Source organism: Megascapheus bottae, chromosome 12, assembly GCF_031878675.1.
Source record: "Megascapheus bottae isolate mThoBot1 chromosome 12, mThoBot2.hap1, whole genome shotgun sequence".
Lineage (NCBI taxonomy): Eukaryota > Metazoa > Chordata > Mammalia > Rodentia > Geomyidae > Megascapheus > Megascapheus bottae.
This window is the reverse complement of record NC_143520.1, coordinates 16,083,447-16,098,740: the sequence shown is the minus strand read 5'-3', so window position 1 is coordinate 16,098,740 and position 15,294 is coordinate 16,083,447. Positions and strand designations below refer to the sequence as shown.

Here is a 15,294-nt window from a genome sequence, read left to right as displayed (position 1 = left end):
TTGGATCCTTCTATGTCACCCTGCACCAGGATTAATTCCAAATGGATCAAAGCCCTTGAGGTAAAAGCAGATACCCTGAAAACTTTATTAAAAGGATTAGCAGATACACTAGGTCTCCATTCCGCAGGTCGGGACTGAGAAACACAAATTAAAGAAAGTTTGCACAAATGGGACTGCATTAAACTGCAGAGCTTCTATATGGCAAAGAACATAGCTAGCCAGTTAAACAGAAAGCCCACAGAGTGGGAGAAGATCTTCACTAACCATAAAACAAAGGTCTCATATGTAAAATCTACAGCTAAAAAATTGAATCTCTCCAAAACAAATCTTAAAAGAGACAACCATTCATTAAAAGATGGGCCAAAGACTTAAAGAGAGAGCTCTCTGAAGAGGAAATGAGAATGGCCTATAGACACAACAAGAAATGCTTAACATTTCTGGCCATTAAACAAATGCAAAACCAAACAACTTTGAGATTCCACCTCACTCCAGTTAGAATGGCCACAGTCGAGAAATCTAATAACAGATACTGGCAGATATGTGGCCAGGAGAGATCACTACTGCACTGTTGGTAAGAGTGTAAACTCATTCAACCATTATGGAAAGCAGTATGACCGTTCGTCAAAAGACTAAACATATGACCCAGCAATTCCACTCCTTGGCATTTACCCAAACATCCAGAAACAAGGACATACTAAAGCCACTAGCACAACGATGTTCATTACAGCACTATTGACCATAACAAAGATATGGAACCAACCCTCAGTAAATGACTGGATCAAGAGATATGGTACTTATGAACAATGGAATTCTACACTGCCATCAGAAAGAATCACATCATTCCATTTGTAAGGAAATGGAAAGACTTGAGAAAAATCATATTAAGTGAAGTAAGCAAGACCCAAAGGAACATAGGCTGAATGGTTTCCCTCATTTGTAAGTATTAGTACAGTCCTAGGACTCTCCTCAGAGAATTACAATAGCTCAAAACCTAGGTTCATAAGCTCATATAGGATGAAACTAAATGAAAAGATCTCTAGGATATGAAGACAAGAGCTTTATCTATTGTGATTGTTGTTCTTAATGTACTATGGTATTTCTCTTCTCTTTTGTTGCCCTTTGGTTAATCTCATATTGTTACTGTATCTGACTTTGTTACCTGGTTTATTGTATATACATTTATTTGCTTATTTGAAATAGGGAAGGGAAGGGGAAAAACAAGATGATTAGGAGAGGGTGGAAGGAGGGAAATGGGGACAAAACTTGAGAAAGGTTATCAATGTGTGAGAAGTATGTACCAACTGCCTGGTGAATGCAACTGTAACACCTCTATACATTACCCCGACAATAGAAATATTTTTAAAATAAAATAAAACATTGTCCATGCCTATGAGTTCCAATGTCTCTCCTACTCTATCATGTAAATTTCAAGGTTTCAGGTCTGATATTGAGGGCTTTGATCCATTTTGGATTAATGCTTGTGCACAGGAAAACATTCCTGAATATATTTCCAGGGTCACAACAGATAGGAGAGAGACTCGCCCAATGGGACTACCTAAAAATAAAAAGTTTCTGCACAAATAAAAGCATAGCTACTAAACTAGAAAGACAGCCAACCAACTGGGGAAAGATATTTACCAATAATACATCAGACAAATGTTTATTATCCAGTGTCCATGGGGAACTCAAGAAACTAATCCTGCCCAAACCCAACAAACCAATCACTAAATGGGCAAGGGAACAAAAAGAGAGACTTATCGAAAGAAGAGATTAAAATGGCAGAAAAACATATGAGAAAATGCTCGTCATTCATGGTCATAAAGAAAATGCAAATAAAAACAACTCTAAGACACCACCTTACCCCAATTAGATTGAGCAATATTCTGAACTCAGACAATGACAAATGTTGGCAGGGTTGGGGAGAACGAGGAACCCTACTGCACTTCTGGTGGGAATGTAAACTAGTTCAGCCACTCTGGAAAGCGGTTTGGAGGTTTCTTACAAAACTGAAAATAGGAAGCAGAAGTGCGGCCCACGAGTGCACCACGCTGCAATTATGGATGCCCCGGGAGGAAAGATCAACCGGCCCTGAACGGAGTTGAAGAAGAAGCTGTTCAAGCGCCGGCAGGTTTTGAACCGAGAGCAGAGACTGAAGCGCAAGGTGGTCGGGCCCGTGATAGAGGAAGGGCTGATCACGAGGCTTCACCTCAAGAAGAGAGCATCCAGTGCTCGTGCCAACTTCACTCTGTCAGGGAAGAAACGCAGAAAACTCCTACAGCAGATTCGGCTTGCACAGAAAGAAAAGGCCGCTATGGAAGTAGAAGCCCCTTCAAAGCCAGCCAGGATGAATGAAACACAGCCCAAAAGAAGACAAAAGAAGACGAAAGCCCCCCAAGATGTAGAGATGGAGGACCTTGAAGAGGAAGGCTAAATTCTTCTACAAGGAGAATCTCGGCTGGAGCCAGGATTTGGTGGTTGCTTCTTAGGACTTTAGAGAAAGCAAAATCCCTTATCTTCAGATTCCTTTTTCTCAGTGGTCTTGTGGCCTTCCCTGGAGGAAGGAAGAGGGCACAGAAGCAAGATTGAGGAGTGTCCTCTCTAGCAATCAAATCCATTTGTAATGAAGCCCTAGAATCTGCCTGAGGCATGTGTGAATAAGTGTAGAGATAGAGGTGGGCCTTAAAAAAGAGTGTAGGTGAAGATAGGCCAGAAGCAGGACTTACCGAACTTCCTTGAACAAAGGCAATTAGAAACCAGCCTATCTTCTGTGTGCCAGTAGCTCATGCCTGTAGTCCTTGCTACTCAGGAGGCTGAGAGCTGAAGATCTTGTTTTGAAGCTGGCCTAGGAAGGAAAGTCCATGAGACTCTCATCTCTAATAAAGTACTCAGAAAAGGCAGGAAGTGGTGTTGTGGCTCAAGTAGTAGATCACTGGGCTTTGAGCACAAAGAGGCTCAGGGATAGCACCTAAGTCTTGAGTTCAAGCCCAAAGACCGGTAATAAAAGAAAAGAAAAAAAAAAGGCTTCTCCAATGGTCCTGCCTCCCTAGTGAGTGACATTCCACCTTACCATTTCTAAGGCAAGTAGAGATTATTGGAGGGGTGACGGATGTGAATCCTGATACCAGTCCTGCCTCTGTGGTTTTGCTCAGGTTGGGTAAATCACTTTACCTCATTTACCTTGCTTCTTTTGCAATGTTTTTAATAAAATATAGTCCAAACATTAAAAAAAAAACCTGAAAATAGATCTTCCCTACAATCCCACCACACCAGTCCTGGGCATCTATCCTGTACATCATAACCGAGGCTATCATAAGGACAACTGCTCAGCTCTGTTCATCTCTGCACTATTCACAATAGCCAAGTGATGGAAACAGCCCAGATGCCCTACTGTACTGCAGATGAATGGATACGAAAAATGTGATATATATATATATATGTATATACACACACATGGAATTCTACATAGCCAATAGATAAGGTAAAATAATGGCATTCGCTGGGAAGTGGATGAAGCTAGAGGGAATCATGTTGAGTGAGATAAGTCAAGACCAAAGGAACAAAAGGCGCATGGTATCCTTAATATGTGGCTATTAGATCCAAACAGTACAAAAGCAATGACTCAGTATTTGAGTACCCAATGTTATAGATATGGTATTGGAGATATAAGCATAACTACATAGATATAAAAATCTATGATGGGCTATATACTCTATAGACATAATGTTTTATTACATAGATTAATATGTATCTATGACATACAAACCCTCAGCTTAATTTTAACTATGTTCTAAATCTAAGTGCCAGTGATTGTATATAGAGTCCCACTGAATACTTGTTTGTTAAACATGACATTTGAAATATAATGTAAAAATCAATGTTAATAAATTCTTTAATAAAAAAACCTTGTCTTGTGATAATAGTTGCTTCCTACAATTATAATACTTACAGAAAAATCAACATAATTTAAAGTGCACATTGTTTGAATGCAAATATATTATAAAAGTTGCAGAATTTCCAAAACAGTTCTTTTAATAAGTATTTGTTAAAGAGCCTTCTAATACAGTTATCCATGCATTATACAATGGTGCTTGTTACACTGTTCCCAATAATCCCCAGAAAGAAAGCAACTTAAACAGTTAATATTAAATGACTATTTACATACATTATAGTGAAAAGAGGTGAAATCCTTCATAAATCTATTTACTCATGGTAAGATAGTAAGTATTTATATTATACCATTAGGTGAACTTAATCATAATTTAAATATATAAAATTTCCAGAGGTTTCCATTCATAGGATAACTATAAGATGGAAATCTGAGCTTGTAATTGTATTTTTCTTTGTTTTTGAAATTTTATATCTTATTATGTAAAATCCACCATATTGTCCAATCAACAAAAGTAAACAATGAATGAATGACTGATTTAAAGGGCATGTTAATGATTTATATTTTTATAATTGAATATCCTCTTAAAAAGTAAAGATGTTTGCAACGTATTATAAGGTAATGAGGATGTGTGTGTCCCACTAACATAATATATAAAATTTTTCTTTACTCTCACACCAATCTTTCAGACTGTGTACGGAAGTTCAAGTGCTGTCAGATAAGCATAGAAGAAGGCAAAGGGAAGCTCTGGTGGAATCTGAGGAAAACGTGCTACAAGATAGTGGAACACAATTGGTTTGAAACTTTCATTGTCTTCATGATTCTACTCAGCAGTGGAGCTCTGGTAGGTGGTCTGCACTTTCATCTTTTACCTAAATCTTTCCAGTTCCCCTAATGTGCCTCATGTTACCATTTAAAAACAAGAAACATGAAAGTGAAAGGCAACATATGTGATAGGTTTAGAACTATGGGAAGGACCCAATGAATTCAACCTTTATTTCTTTGTCTACAGCAGTCTTCAGACTCAAATCTAGATTTGTATGGCTTCTTCTAATATTTAAAGAAGTATTTATCTTCCTTCCTATCATCTATAACAATTATAAAAATTAACTATTATCCAGGCACTGGTGGTTCCCACCTCTAATCCTAGCTACTCTGTAGGCTGAAATCTGAGGATAACAGTTCAAAGTCAGCCCAGAGAGGAAGGTTCTTGAGACTTTCATCTTCAATTAGCCACCAAAAAAAAAAGAAAGAAAGAAAAAAGAAAAAGAAAAAAAGTCAGAAGTGGAGCTATGGTTCAAATGGTAGAGCACTAACCTTGACCCCAGAAGCTCAAGGACTCAGAGTACTCAAATTTGAGTTCAAGTCCCAGGATTAGAACAAGACAGAAAGAAGGAAGGAAGGAAGGAAGGAAGGAAGGAAGGAAGGAAGGAAGGAAGAAAGGAAGGAAGGAAGGAAGGGAGGGAGGAAGAAAGGGGAAGAAAAGAAAGAGAAAGAGAATTGGCTATTAGATATGATGTGAAATTATCAACTAACTATCAAGCTAATCAGCAGAAATTTGTGCAGCATGCAGCAAGCTCATTTCTCTCCTTTGCACTGCCGATCACAGTGAGTAGTAATTAGTTGGCTGACTTAATTGCTGATGTTGCAAAAAGCAAGCATTACAAACTGAATTTACTTCTGATTTCATGTAATTTCATGGTTAGTTTTGTCAAAACCCTGACTAACAAAATGAAAGTAGTTTTGACTCATATTTCCAATGGGTGATACAAATGTAGTTGCATGTGTGGTTTTTTAAAATTATTTATTAGCAGGTTCAGTGAGTTGATTATGTGAGCAGAATGATGGCATGTATCTGCAGGCTTTGGGTCTATTTATTTATTTATTTATTTACCAGTCCTGGGCTTGAGCTCAGGGCCTGAGCACTGTCCTTGGACTTTCTCAAGGGTACAGTTCTACCACTTGAGCCTCAGCACCACTTCTGGCTTTTTTTTTCTATGTATGTGGTACCAAGGAATTGAAGCCTGATCTTAGTGTATGCTATGCTAGGAAAGCACTCTACCACTAGGCCAAACTCCCAGCCTAATTTGGAGTCCATTTATGATTTGACTAAACTCTACATCAGATCACGGTCAGTCCAAAGAGTCAATCTTGAATTTGAATACCAAGAAGAGAGAATGATGAGATATTTTTATTGGCAAATGCCAAAGTGGCAAAGTATCCAAATATGTTGACATAATCATCAGCTTCTGAGGAGCTTCCTACCTCCACTAGGAAGTGAATTCAAAATCCTGTTATCCGTTGTGTTGAGCCCTCGTAAGAGCACTGAGTGAAATGACCCATTACTCAAAAAATCCCAGGGACTCTTGAGCATGAGTTCCTCTCCAAGAACTCCCACAAGCACTTTGAAAAATGATGCCAGAGGAACTTCCATACATACACTCATACATACATATGGGATAAGATTAAGACATATGTGTAACTCAGCAAATTAGTTCCACTTCCAAATGGCTTTTTGTGGCCTTCTTTAGAAAGAAACACCTGGTTATTTCTTAAATTTTATGTACCTTAATATTCAAATTTTAAAATTCCCTGAGTTCCTTGTTTTGCTGAAATACTCAGTCATTTGCATGTAAATAGCTAGAAAGCAAATGTAGCCATGAAAAACAGCCTGGTTCCCTTGGGCACCTGAGAGAAAATTTGCATTTTTTTTCTTCTTCTTTTCCTCTAAAACATGCTGGAGATAGTGACAATGAAATTCCACCTAATTGTTTTAAATTTACAGGCCTTTGAAGATATTTATATTGAACAGCGAAAAACCATCAAGACCATGTTAGAATATGCTGACAAAGTGTTCACCTACATCTTCATCCTGGAAATGCTTCTGAAGTGGGTTGCATATGGTTTTCAAATGTATTTTACAAATGCCTGGTGCTGGCTGGACTTCCTGATTGTGGATGTGAGTATTCTGCTGTGTTCCATTTGAGTAATTGGCAGATAATGGTCATAATCTGTTCCAGCAATGGCAGAGAGCACACAACAGACTTTCTGTAAATACTGCATTAATTCAAATTTTGATGATATTTTTCCAGTGAGAGAACCTTCACCATGTTTTGCTAATTTAAGTGAATGCTTAAATTTTTCGAAGCATCACTTATTTAGCATCAAATCAATATGTGATATCACATATTGAGTAATATATATTATATATATTACATATATAATTATATAATCATATATAGGGTAATATATGAATTTTTAAAAGTTGGGTTTTCCATTAACACTTCACAAAGTCACAGTATTCAAGATCTTCACATATATATTTACCAACAGTGTCTGTTATCACCCAGAACCTACTGAGAAATATTTATCAAACAAGTGAAACATTAATCAGTAGGAACATTGAGAGTTCAAAGGCAGGAAAAAAGCTTGATTTATATATTCAGATTAACTATTAACCAATTATTCAAAGATTTATTGAGATTTACATTTTAATATATATAAGATTTTGATAAAACTAAGTGATTAAGCAAGTATAATTACCAAATTTCAGGAGAATTTTAAAATAAATTTTGAGGTAAATTATTAGTTATAGATAAGGGATACATGCAAAATTACATTGCAAGTCTTCTTGAAATAATACATTTAAGCAATATTTAAATCCACAAATGTTTGGAAATAGTAAGTAATGGGGAAAATATGTGACGTCCATAATCATTCTTTTATTTGTGTAATGAGATTGTACCTGGTACTATTTATTCTCTCTATTTTGTACATTGCTATGACAACTTGGCAGGTTAACAAAATATCTAATCAGCTATCTAATGTTTCAATGCATGTATAACGCCGTTAAATGAGCACTGCTTAAGTAAAAAATGTTAAGGGAAAATTAGTTTTCTTTCAACTTGCACTCATATTACTCAGTATACTTTGAGATCTACTGTTCTGATTACTTTGTATCAAGTAACGGAACTTGCCTTAATGTCAAGTATGTATATTGCTCACCTATTCTGATGTAGAAGATACAAGTAAAACCATTTTTCAGGTCTTACAGGAGCTTATGGTGTGAATTAAGGAAAGACAGGTATTCAGAACACATTGGCCCTGGTATTAGACACACAACTGTGTGAGAAAGACTTCCACAGAGCAGTAATAGTGTGAATCTGCCAGCGGGTTCAGAGTTGGGAGGGATACTAATGTGTTAAAGTCTAGGGCCAGGCTGATACAAGAAATACAAGAAGTGACACTTGAGGGAAAACACAAAGAGTGCCAGCGAAATTATTTTTAAGTAAATAATGTATAAAAGGTAAGTTAGACAAGAGTTTGAATAACCCTAGACATCATCCAAAGAAATGTAAAAACACAATTTAAAAGTAAATGAAAATAAAAGCCCTTGAAGAATTACTTATAGAGAAGGGATAAGACTAGCCTGATCTTTTAGGAAAAAAAGCTTATAAGAAAGACAGAATTGAAAGGTTTTGGAGTTTGTGGGGGTGGGAGGTTAGTTTTGTGTATTTCTTAATGTACTGTGTGAAGTTATTTCTTTTTTCTTTCTTTTTTTTTCTTTGCTGTATCCCCTATTGTCACCATTTTTTATTTTGGTACCCTGTGTCTTATATACATGTTTATCTGATTTGGAGAAGGAAAGGGGAAGAACAAAATGGTGAGACAAAGGGCAAAGGATGAAGCAATACAACAGTGATACTCACAAGACACTACATTGGAAATGAACTTTACAACTTGGTTGGGGGTCAGTGTGTGGTGAGGGAGAAGGGGAGAAAAATGAGGGAGGGGGTAAAAATATTTAACAAAAAATGTATTCATGACCTTACTTACATAACTGTAACCCCTCTGTACATCACCTTTAAAATAAAGTAAAATAAAATAGAAGGAAAGGAAAAGACCAGTTATATTACTTTTGCAGTGTCAGGGATGAAGGGTAGGATAGGGAAGTGGAGGGAAGGTAGGTGAGGGGAGCAGAAAGATAAACATGGGAGAAGAGAGGAGGAAAGAAGAGGAGGAAAACGAGTTAGGAGAAGAAAGCAAGGCATGAAATGAATTTTCAGTTCAAATCTAGTTACACACGTTACATAAAACGGCATATGATACCATTTGTTTCCTTTTTTGCCAGTCCTAGGACTTGAAATTAGGGCCTGAGCAATGTTCTTGGGCTTTCTCAAGAGTAGCACACTACCAATTGAGCCACAGCACCACTTCTGGCTTTTTCTATATATGTGGTACCAAGGAATCAGAATCCTGGTCTTGGTGCATGCTAGGCAAGCACTCTACCACTAAGCCAAACTCTCAACCCCCATTTCTTTTAATCATCTGTTTAGAGTAGTTTTAAATGTTTAACTTTTATCTTTCATCCTTTAATGTATATCTTTTTGATGCTATGTACAGAGAAGGTAAAATACTTAAGACTCACTTGCTAATATGCAGAAAATCTTCACAGTCATAAGAATTCATTTATCTATTTTTCAAGTATTCTTGAAGAGACATACAAAACTTAAAAGTTTAGAATGTGAAAAATTGAACTAAAGCAGTTAAATTTATGTATATGTGCACATACACATATATATAATTTTTTTCTAAATTCAGAGATTTCACTTTTAGACCACATGTGCAAAATCAGCTTAAATAGACCAAGTTTTTATACCATTTTTTATGCATCTCACTTATGAAAATTTCTGAATAGCTATACATACCATACCCATAAAGCTGTATTACTCATTTATTTCTGATAATACACATTTTAAGTTCTTGATTACATTAGAATGAAGTGCATTTTCTTAGTGTGTATAATTTTAATGACTTTTTAAATTTTTACTTTTAAAGAAAATTCAGTTACAATTTTTCTTGCATTTTTAGGTTGAGAGATGAGAATTTTAATCAACTGTAATAGTCACTTCTATGAATAACTAAGAAAAATCCTTGTAATTTTTAGTACATTAAAATCCTCCACTTTTCTTCCTCTTAATTCACTAATTTTATGTAACTGAATTATTTATGATTCTCCAAATATGGTGTATGAATCAGTGTTATTTTCCTTACTTGGAAATATGAAACACATTCTCCAGTCTTACCTCAAGCTGACTCAGCCAGCTACTAGTCTTTTTAATAAACTCCCTAGGTGATGTGGAAACTCACAGAAGTTTCAGAACTCTTGTTTTAGTTCATAGAGCAAGTTAAATGTGTATATATTATTGTTTGTAAATGAACTTGTGTTACTTTTCCTGTATAGATTTCTCATCAAGACCTAAACTACAGATGAGATGATAACCATGTGATTTCTTTGGTATTATTTGTGTGTGCACAGGTTTCATTGGTCAGCTTAACTGCAAATGCCTTGGGCTACTCAGAACTTGGTGCCATCAAATCCCTCAGGACACTAAGAGCTCTGAGACCACTGAGAGCCTTATCCCGGTTTGAAGGAATGAGGGTAAGATCAAAAGTTTTTTTAGTCTTAGAGTGGTTGCCTAGCATGTATGAAGCCCTAGATTCAAATCCTCAGAACCACATAAACAGAAAAGGCTAGAAGTGATGCTGTAGCTCAAGTGGTACAGTGCTAACCTTCAGCAAAAGAAGCTCAGAGAGAGTACCCAGGCCCTGAGTTCTAGCCCCAGGACTGGAGAAAACAAAAAAAAAAAAAAGAATTTACTGGATTTATAATTGAGCATAGCCTGATTGTACCTTCGAAATGACACCCATGTACACAAAATTAATCGCTAATCAAAATAATAGTTATCAAACATCTGTAATCACATCTAGTGTATCTTTATCACAAGTCCATTTATCCATATACATTTAAAATATCTGTTTCTAATTAACTATGTTTTTTTACACAATGGAAAATAACTACTATGTGTGTAGACTGTAAATGTAAATCAAGATAGTTACCTTTTTCCATTTATAAATGGACAGGAAATCATACTTTCTGTGACTCAAAACTACCAAATCATGACTCATCATTCTTCACGGTTAAATGAAACACGTTTTGAGACTTTTGAACTATGAATCTGGCCTTTCAGTTTTCAAGCACAGATGATAATGACTAACAAGTGGATCAACTGTAGAAATCCAAAACTCACTTAGGAAAGTGTCAAAAAGAAACAAAAAAGAGTATGTATTGACTTTTCCTTCCAGTGGGGCATAAAACATGAGACCATATACCCACACCATCTAGAAAATGACCGTGCCCTGTCTTTGTAGTTTGGGCAGTTAAAAAAAAATCTCTCAGAAAAACAATTTCTGTGAGATTTGAATAGCGACTTAAAGAAAAAATACTATATGCTTTTTAAGAATTTAGTATTTTTTTATTTTTTGACTATATACTTTATTGTTGTGTATTTGATTATATGTAGTACATGCTTCACAAGTATTATGTGATAAAATATATTTTAAAAGGAAAATAGTGACAGACTTCATCTGAATTTTGCAACATCACCAAAGACGAATGAGGTGAATGCAGTTGTGTTTATGTGTAGTCATCTCTGTGTGGTTACTTACTGGTTAAATTCCCTTTACCATACAAATTTATAGTCACTCTTTTTACAGTAGAAAATTAAATGAACAAAAGTGTAAAAAATTTTTAATATGAATATAATTTCCAGATTTTCTTTGTCAAACTTAGCAGCCAAATGGTTTTATTTTATGTTCATGTTACTGTCACAACTACTACAATTGTCTCAATCACCTGTTAAATATTAAATAATTCAAGGCCTAGACTTTTAAAAAATGTTACAATTATATGTAACGATGTTTATACTGCACAAAACATCCTGCAGTATAAAATTCATTTTATTCTCTTCTGAGTTATCATCTCAACAGTTTTACTTTGAGCTACAAATCATTTCCACACAAAATTCAAAATCAAGAAATACAGCTATATTTTCTATAACATGGCCACCATTCTTTTAATGAAATTTAAGTAAACATAAGTACCTGTCATTGGTTTTTCAATTCTTTTTTTTTCTTCCCATTCTGTGCCAGGTGGTTGTAAACGCTCTTTTGGGAGCCATTCCATCCATAATGAATGTCCTTCTGGTCTGCCTGATCTTTTGGCTGATATTCAGTATCATGGGAGTTAATCTCTTTGCTGGCAAATTTTATCATTGCATTAATTATACCACTGGAGAGATGTTTGATGTGAGTGTGGTCAACAACTATAGTGAATGCAAAGCTCTCATCGATAGCAATCAAACTGCCAGGTGGAAAAACGTGAAAGTAAACTTTGATAATGTGGGACTTGGATACCTTTCCCTGCTTCAAGTAGTAAGTAGCCACTTTTCATTATTTTGTTATTATAAATAAAAATGATCTCAAGTTCTTTCTCATAATAAATTAACACCTCTCACTTCTTAGCAAGAAAGGAGAAAGGCAAAGAATCTTGGTAAAGATGAAAGAAAAGAATTACTGTACCATGTTGATGTGAATGTAAAACAGTGTAGCTATGGGGGAGAAATGCTAATCTCCATACCAAATAGAAAGTGGTATGACTATTCCTTATGAAAAATTGAAAGAACTGCCATAGCAATCCTTGTATTGGATCTTTATCTAAAAGAAATGCAAAATTCAATATGTGAAAAATGTATCTCCATTATTATTTTCCTCATACTTTTTTCACATTGCACATAAAAATATGCTGATATAAACTAGTATTATATCCATTAGCCAGCTATGAAATCAATGTGTCTTCAATCAGTGAAAGAATATATTTTTCATATCTTTGCTATGGTAAATAGTGCTGCAATGAACATCATTGTGCTAGTGAATTTAGTATGCCCTTGTTTCTGACGGTTGGGTAAATGCCAAGTAGTGGAATTGCTGGGACATAGGGGAGCTCTATGTTTAGTCTTTTGAGGAACTGCCATACTGCTTTCCACAGTGGTTGAATGAGTTTGTCCTTAATGTACTATGTTATCACTCATCTCTTTTTCCATCCCTTGGTTATCTCATATTGTTACAATATTTCACCTTGTTATCTGGTATATTTTATATGTGCTTAATTGATTATTTGAAATTGGATAAGGAAGGGGGGAAATCAAAATAAGCGGGGGGAGGGTGGGAGGGAAATAGGGACCATGTCATGAGAAAGGGTATCAATGTTTGTGAAGTTATGCACCTTCTATCTGGTGAATATAATGTAACCCTTCTATTAATCACAATAAAAATTTTTTAAAAGAATGTATTTTTTAAATGTGGTATATATATAAACAATGGAATGATATTCAATCTTTTAGTAAAAAAAGCAAAATCCTGTCATTTGCAAAATGATGGATGAGTTTGGAATATACTATATAAAGTAATTAAGCCAAGCAGAAGAAGGCTAATATCACATATCTTCCATGTGAAACCCAAACACGGGAACCTGAGGTTTGTTAGAGGAAAGATGTTTACCAAAAGATACATTTTATTTTAGATAGAAAAAATAATAAATTCTAGAGATCTATTGTACATTATGGTAACTGTATTTAATAACAAGAGTTGATTTTCAGCTAAGTTGAAAATCAAATTTCAGAGCAAATTTTAAGTGTTTTTGTTAAATATCATGAGTTATATATTTCAAAAGGCATGTATATATATATTTCAAAATATACTGCATATCATCAATACAAAAAAGAAACCAATGAAAAGTAAATCATATGTGCATATAACTTTTAGAAACAAATTCTGTAGATACAATAATTGACATAAAAAGCAAAGGATAAAAAATTAACATATTGTTTCCTTAGTGTTTCTAAATTGTTTGCAAGGCCAAGGCCTAGATTCTTTCTCAATGATAACTGCATCATGCCACAAACAAGATTCTTGACAGCATTTACACTCAGTCTCTCAGACTAAGAATTTGGCAACCCAACACAGATCCTTTTACACTGAGATTTCTCTTTAGATTACTATTGTATTCTCTTTTCAAGTCCTAGCAAAGTAGCAGTGGTATGGACAAGGAGAGGGGTCTGTAGATTGAAGGGGAAAACTGGTTTCTGTGCTTCTTCCAGATTATATCTACACTTGAGTCTCCACCAGCTTCACCAATTCTATATCCCAAACTCTTACCTCATAATCTCACCAAACTCCTCTTGTCTTCATGCTTGATAGGTGGACATTTCAGACAGAAAAATTATTCTCTTACAAATGATACATTTCCTGCAAAAAGTAGTATAACTGAAATCATTTCTTAAGGTTTCAATCAGCTTCTCATCTGACCAGAGCATTATATTATATCTTCTTCAATCTGAGATGATTCATGTACACAATTCCCAAGAGTATAGAAATAATCATGGAAAGGATAGATAGACCTAAGAAAAAATTATATATACATCATTTTGTAGGAATAATATGTCTGCACAAAATGTTTTCAGATTCTGTTTGTATAATAGTCTCTTAACAGCATGTACAACATTAAGGAAGATTCCTAGAACTTCTAATGATTGATAATTATTGATAATACTGCTTAGAAAGCAGTATGTAGGACAAAAAGTAGTAAGATCAAATAATGACGCATGCAGCTGGATAGTGGCAAACACCTGTAATCCTAACTACTCAGGATGCTGAGGTCTGAGGATCATGGTTAAAAGCAGACCCAGGCACTGAAAAGTCAATGAGACTCTTATCTCCAATTAACCACTAGAAAACCGAAAGTGGCACCGTGGTTCAAAGGGTGTGGAAGTAGTCTTATGCTGAAGAGCTTAAGGACAATGCTCAGGCCCAGAGTAAAAGTCCCAAGACTGACAATAGTAGTAGTAGTAGCAATAATAATAATAATAATAATAAGGCATATGGTAGAAATTATATTTTATTATGTTTGTGAAATTCATTGAACTTTAACTTGTATTTTTAATAAACACAGCATTGCAAATGTTTTTAATGATGTTTTTATGATAGCATTTTAATTATAGATATTAGATACGCATTTAAAGCTTTCATTGAATGTATCATAATCTCAGGAGAATATAAAGTTGCAGTATTTTCAATGAATAGGATTTGATACATTGCCCAAAGGGTTAAATATCAAGTTTGAACTATTTTCCATGTGTATTTGACTGAATTACATTGAAATCTCACTTTTTCACGGACATAATTGAATGACTGCCATATGTTTTATACATGCATAAACTGCTCAATGTTTAAATTTGAGTATATATTTTACTACAAATCTATTATGGCTTTGTAGTGAAAACATCCAGAATGTTTTATTCTATGGGTTTTTAAGCATGTTTATTCTGATCATCTATTTTCTAAAATTATTTTATGGGAGTAAATTAAGTAATATGACTTTTTACAGGCCACTTTTAAGGGATGGATGGATATCATGTATGCAGCTGTTGACTCTCGAAATGTAAGTCTTTCTTTCTTTTCTATTCAAGACTCTTATTAGTACCAGTCATTAAGAATAACAAATATTTACT

General features: G+C 34.9%; 2 protein-coding genes across 4 annotated transcripts in view; both read left to right on the top strand.

Moving 5' to 3' along the window:
- Scn2a (sodium voltage-gated channel alpha subunit 2) overlaps window positions 1-15,294 on the top strand; it is a 141,531-nt gene that overhangs the window by 113,432 nt on the left and 12,805 nt on the right. For all 3 annotated transcript variants that reach the window (XM_090342720.1, XM_090342719.1, XM_090342721.1), the window contains 5 exons: window positions 4,576-4,730; window positions 6,672-6,845; window positions 10,206-10,328; window positions 11,879-12,160; window positions 15,171-15,224. In XM_090342720.1, the coding sequence (XP_090198846.1) occupies window positions 4,576-4,730; window positions 6,672-6,845; window positions 10,206-10,328; window positions 11,879-12,160; window positions 15,171-15,224 (788 nt within the window). The remainder of the gene's footprint in view (window positions 1-4,575; window positions 4,731-6,671; window positions 6,846-10,205; window positions 10,329-11,878; window positions 12,161-15,170; window positions 15,225-15,294) is intronic.
- C12H11orf98 (chromosome 12 C11orf98 homolog) lies at window positions 2,057-3,319 on the top strand. The gene is given in 1 exon segment (XM_090342722.1): window positions 2,057-3,319. A coding segment is annotated over 1 exon segment (375 nt). The 3' UTR covers window positions 2,432-3,319.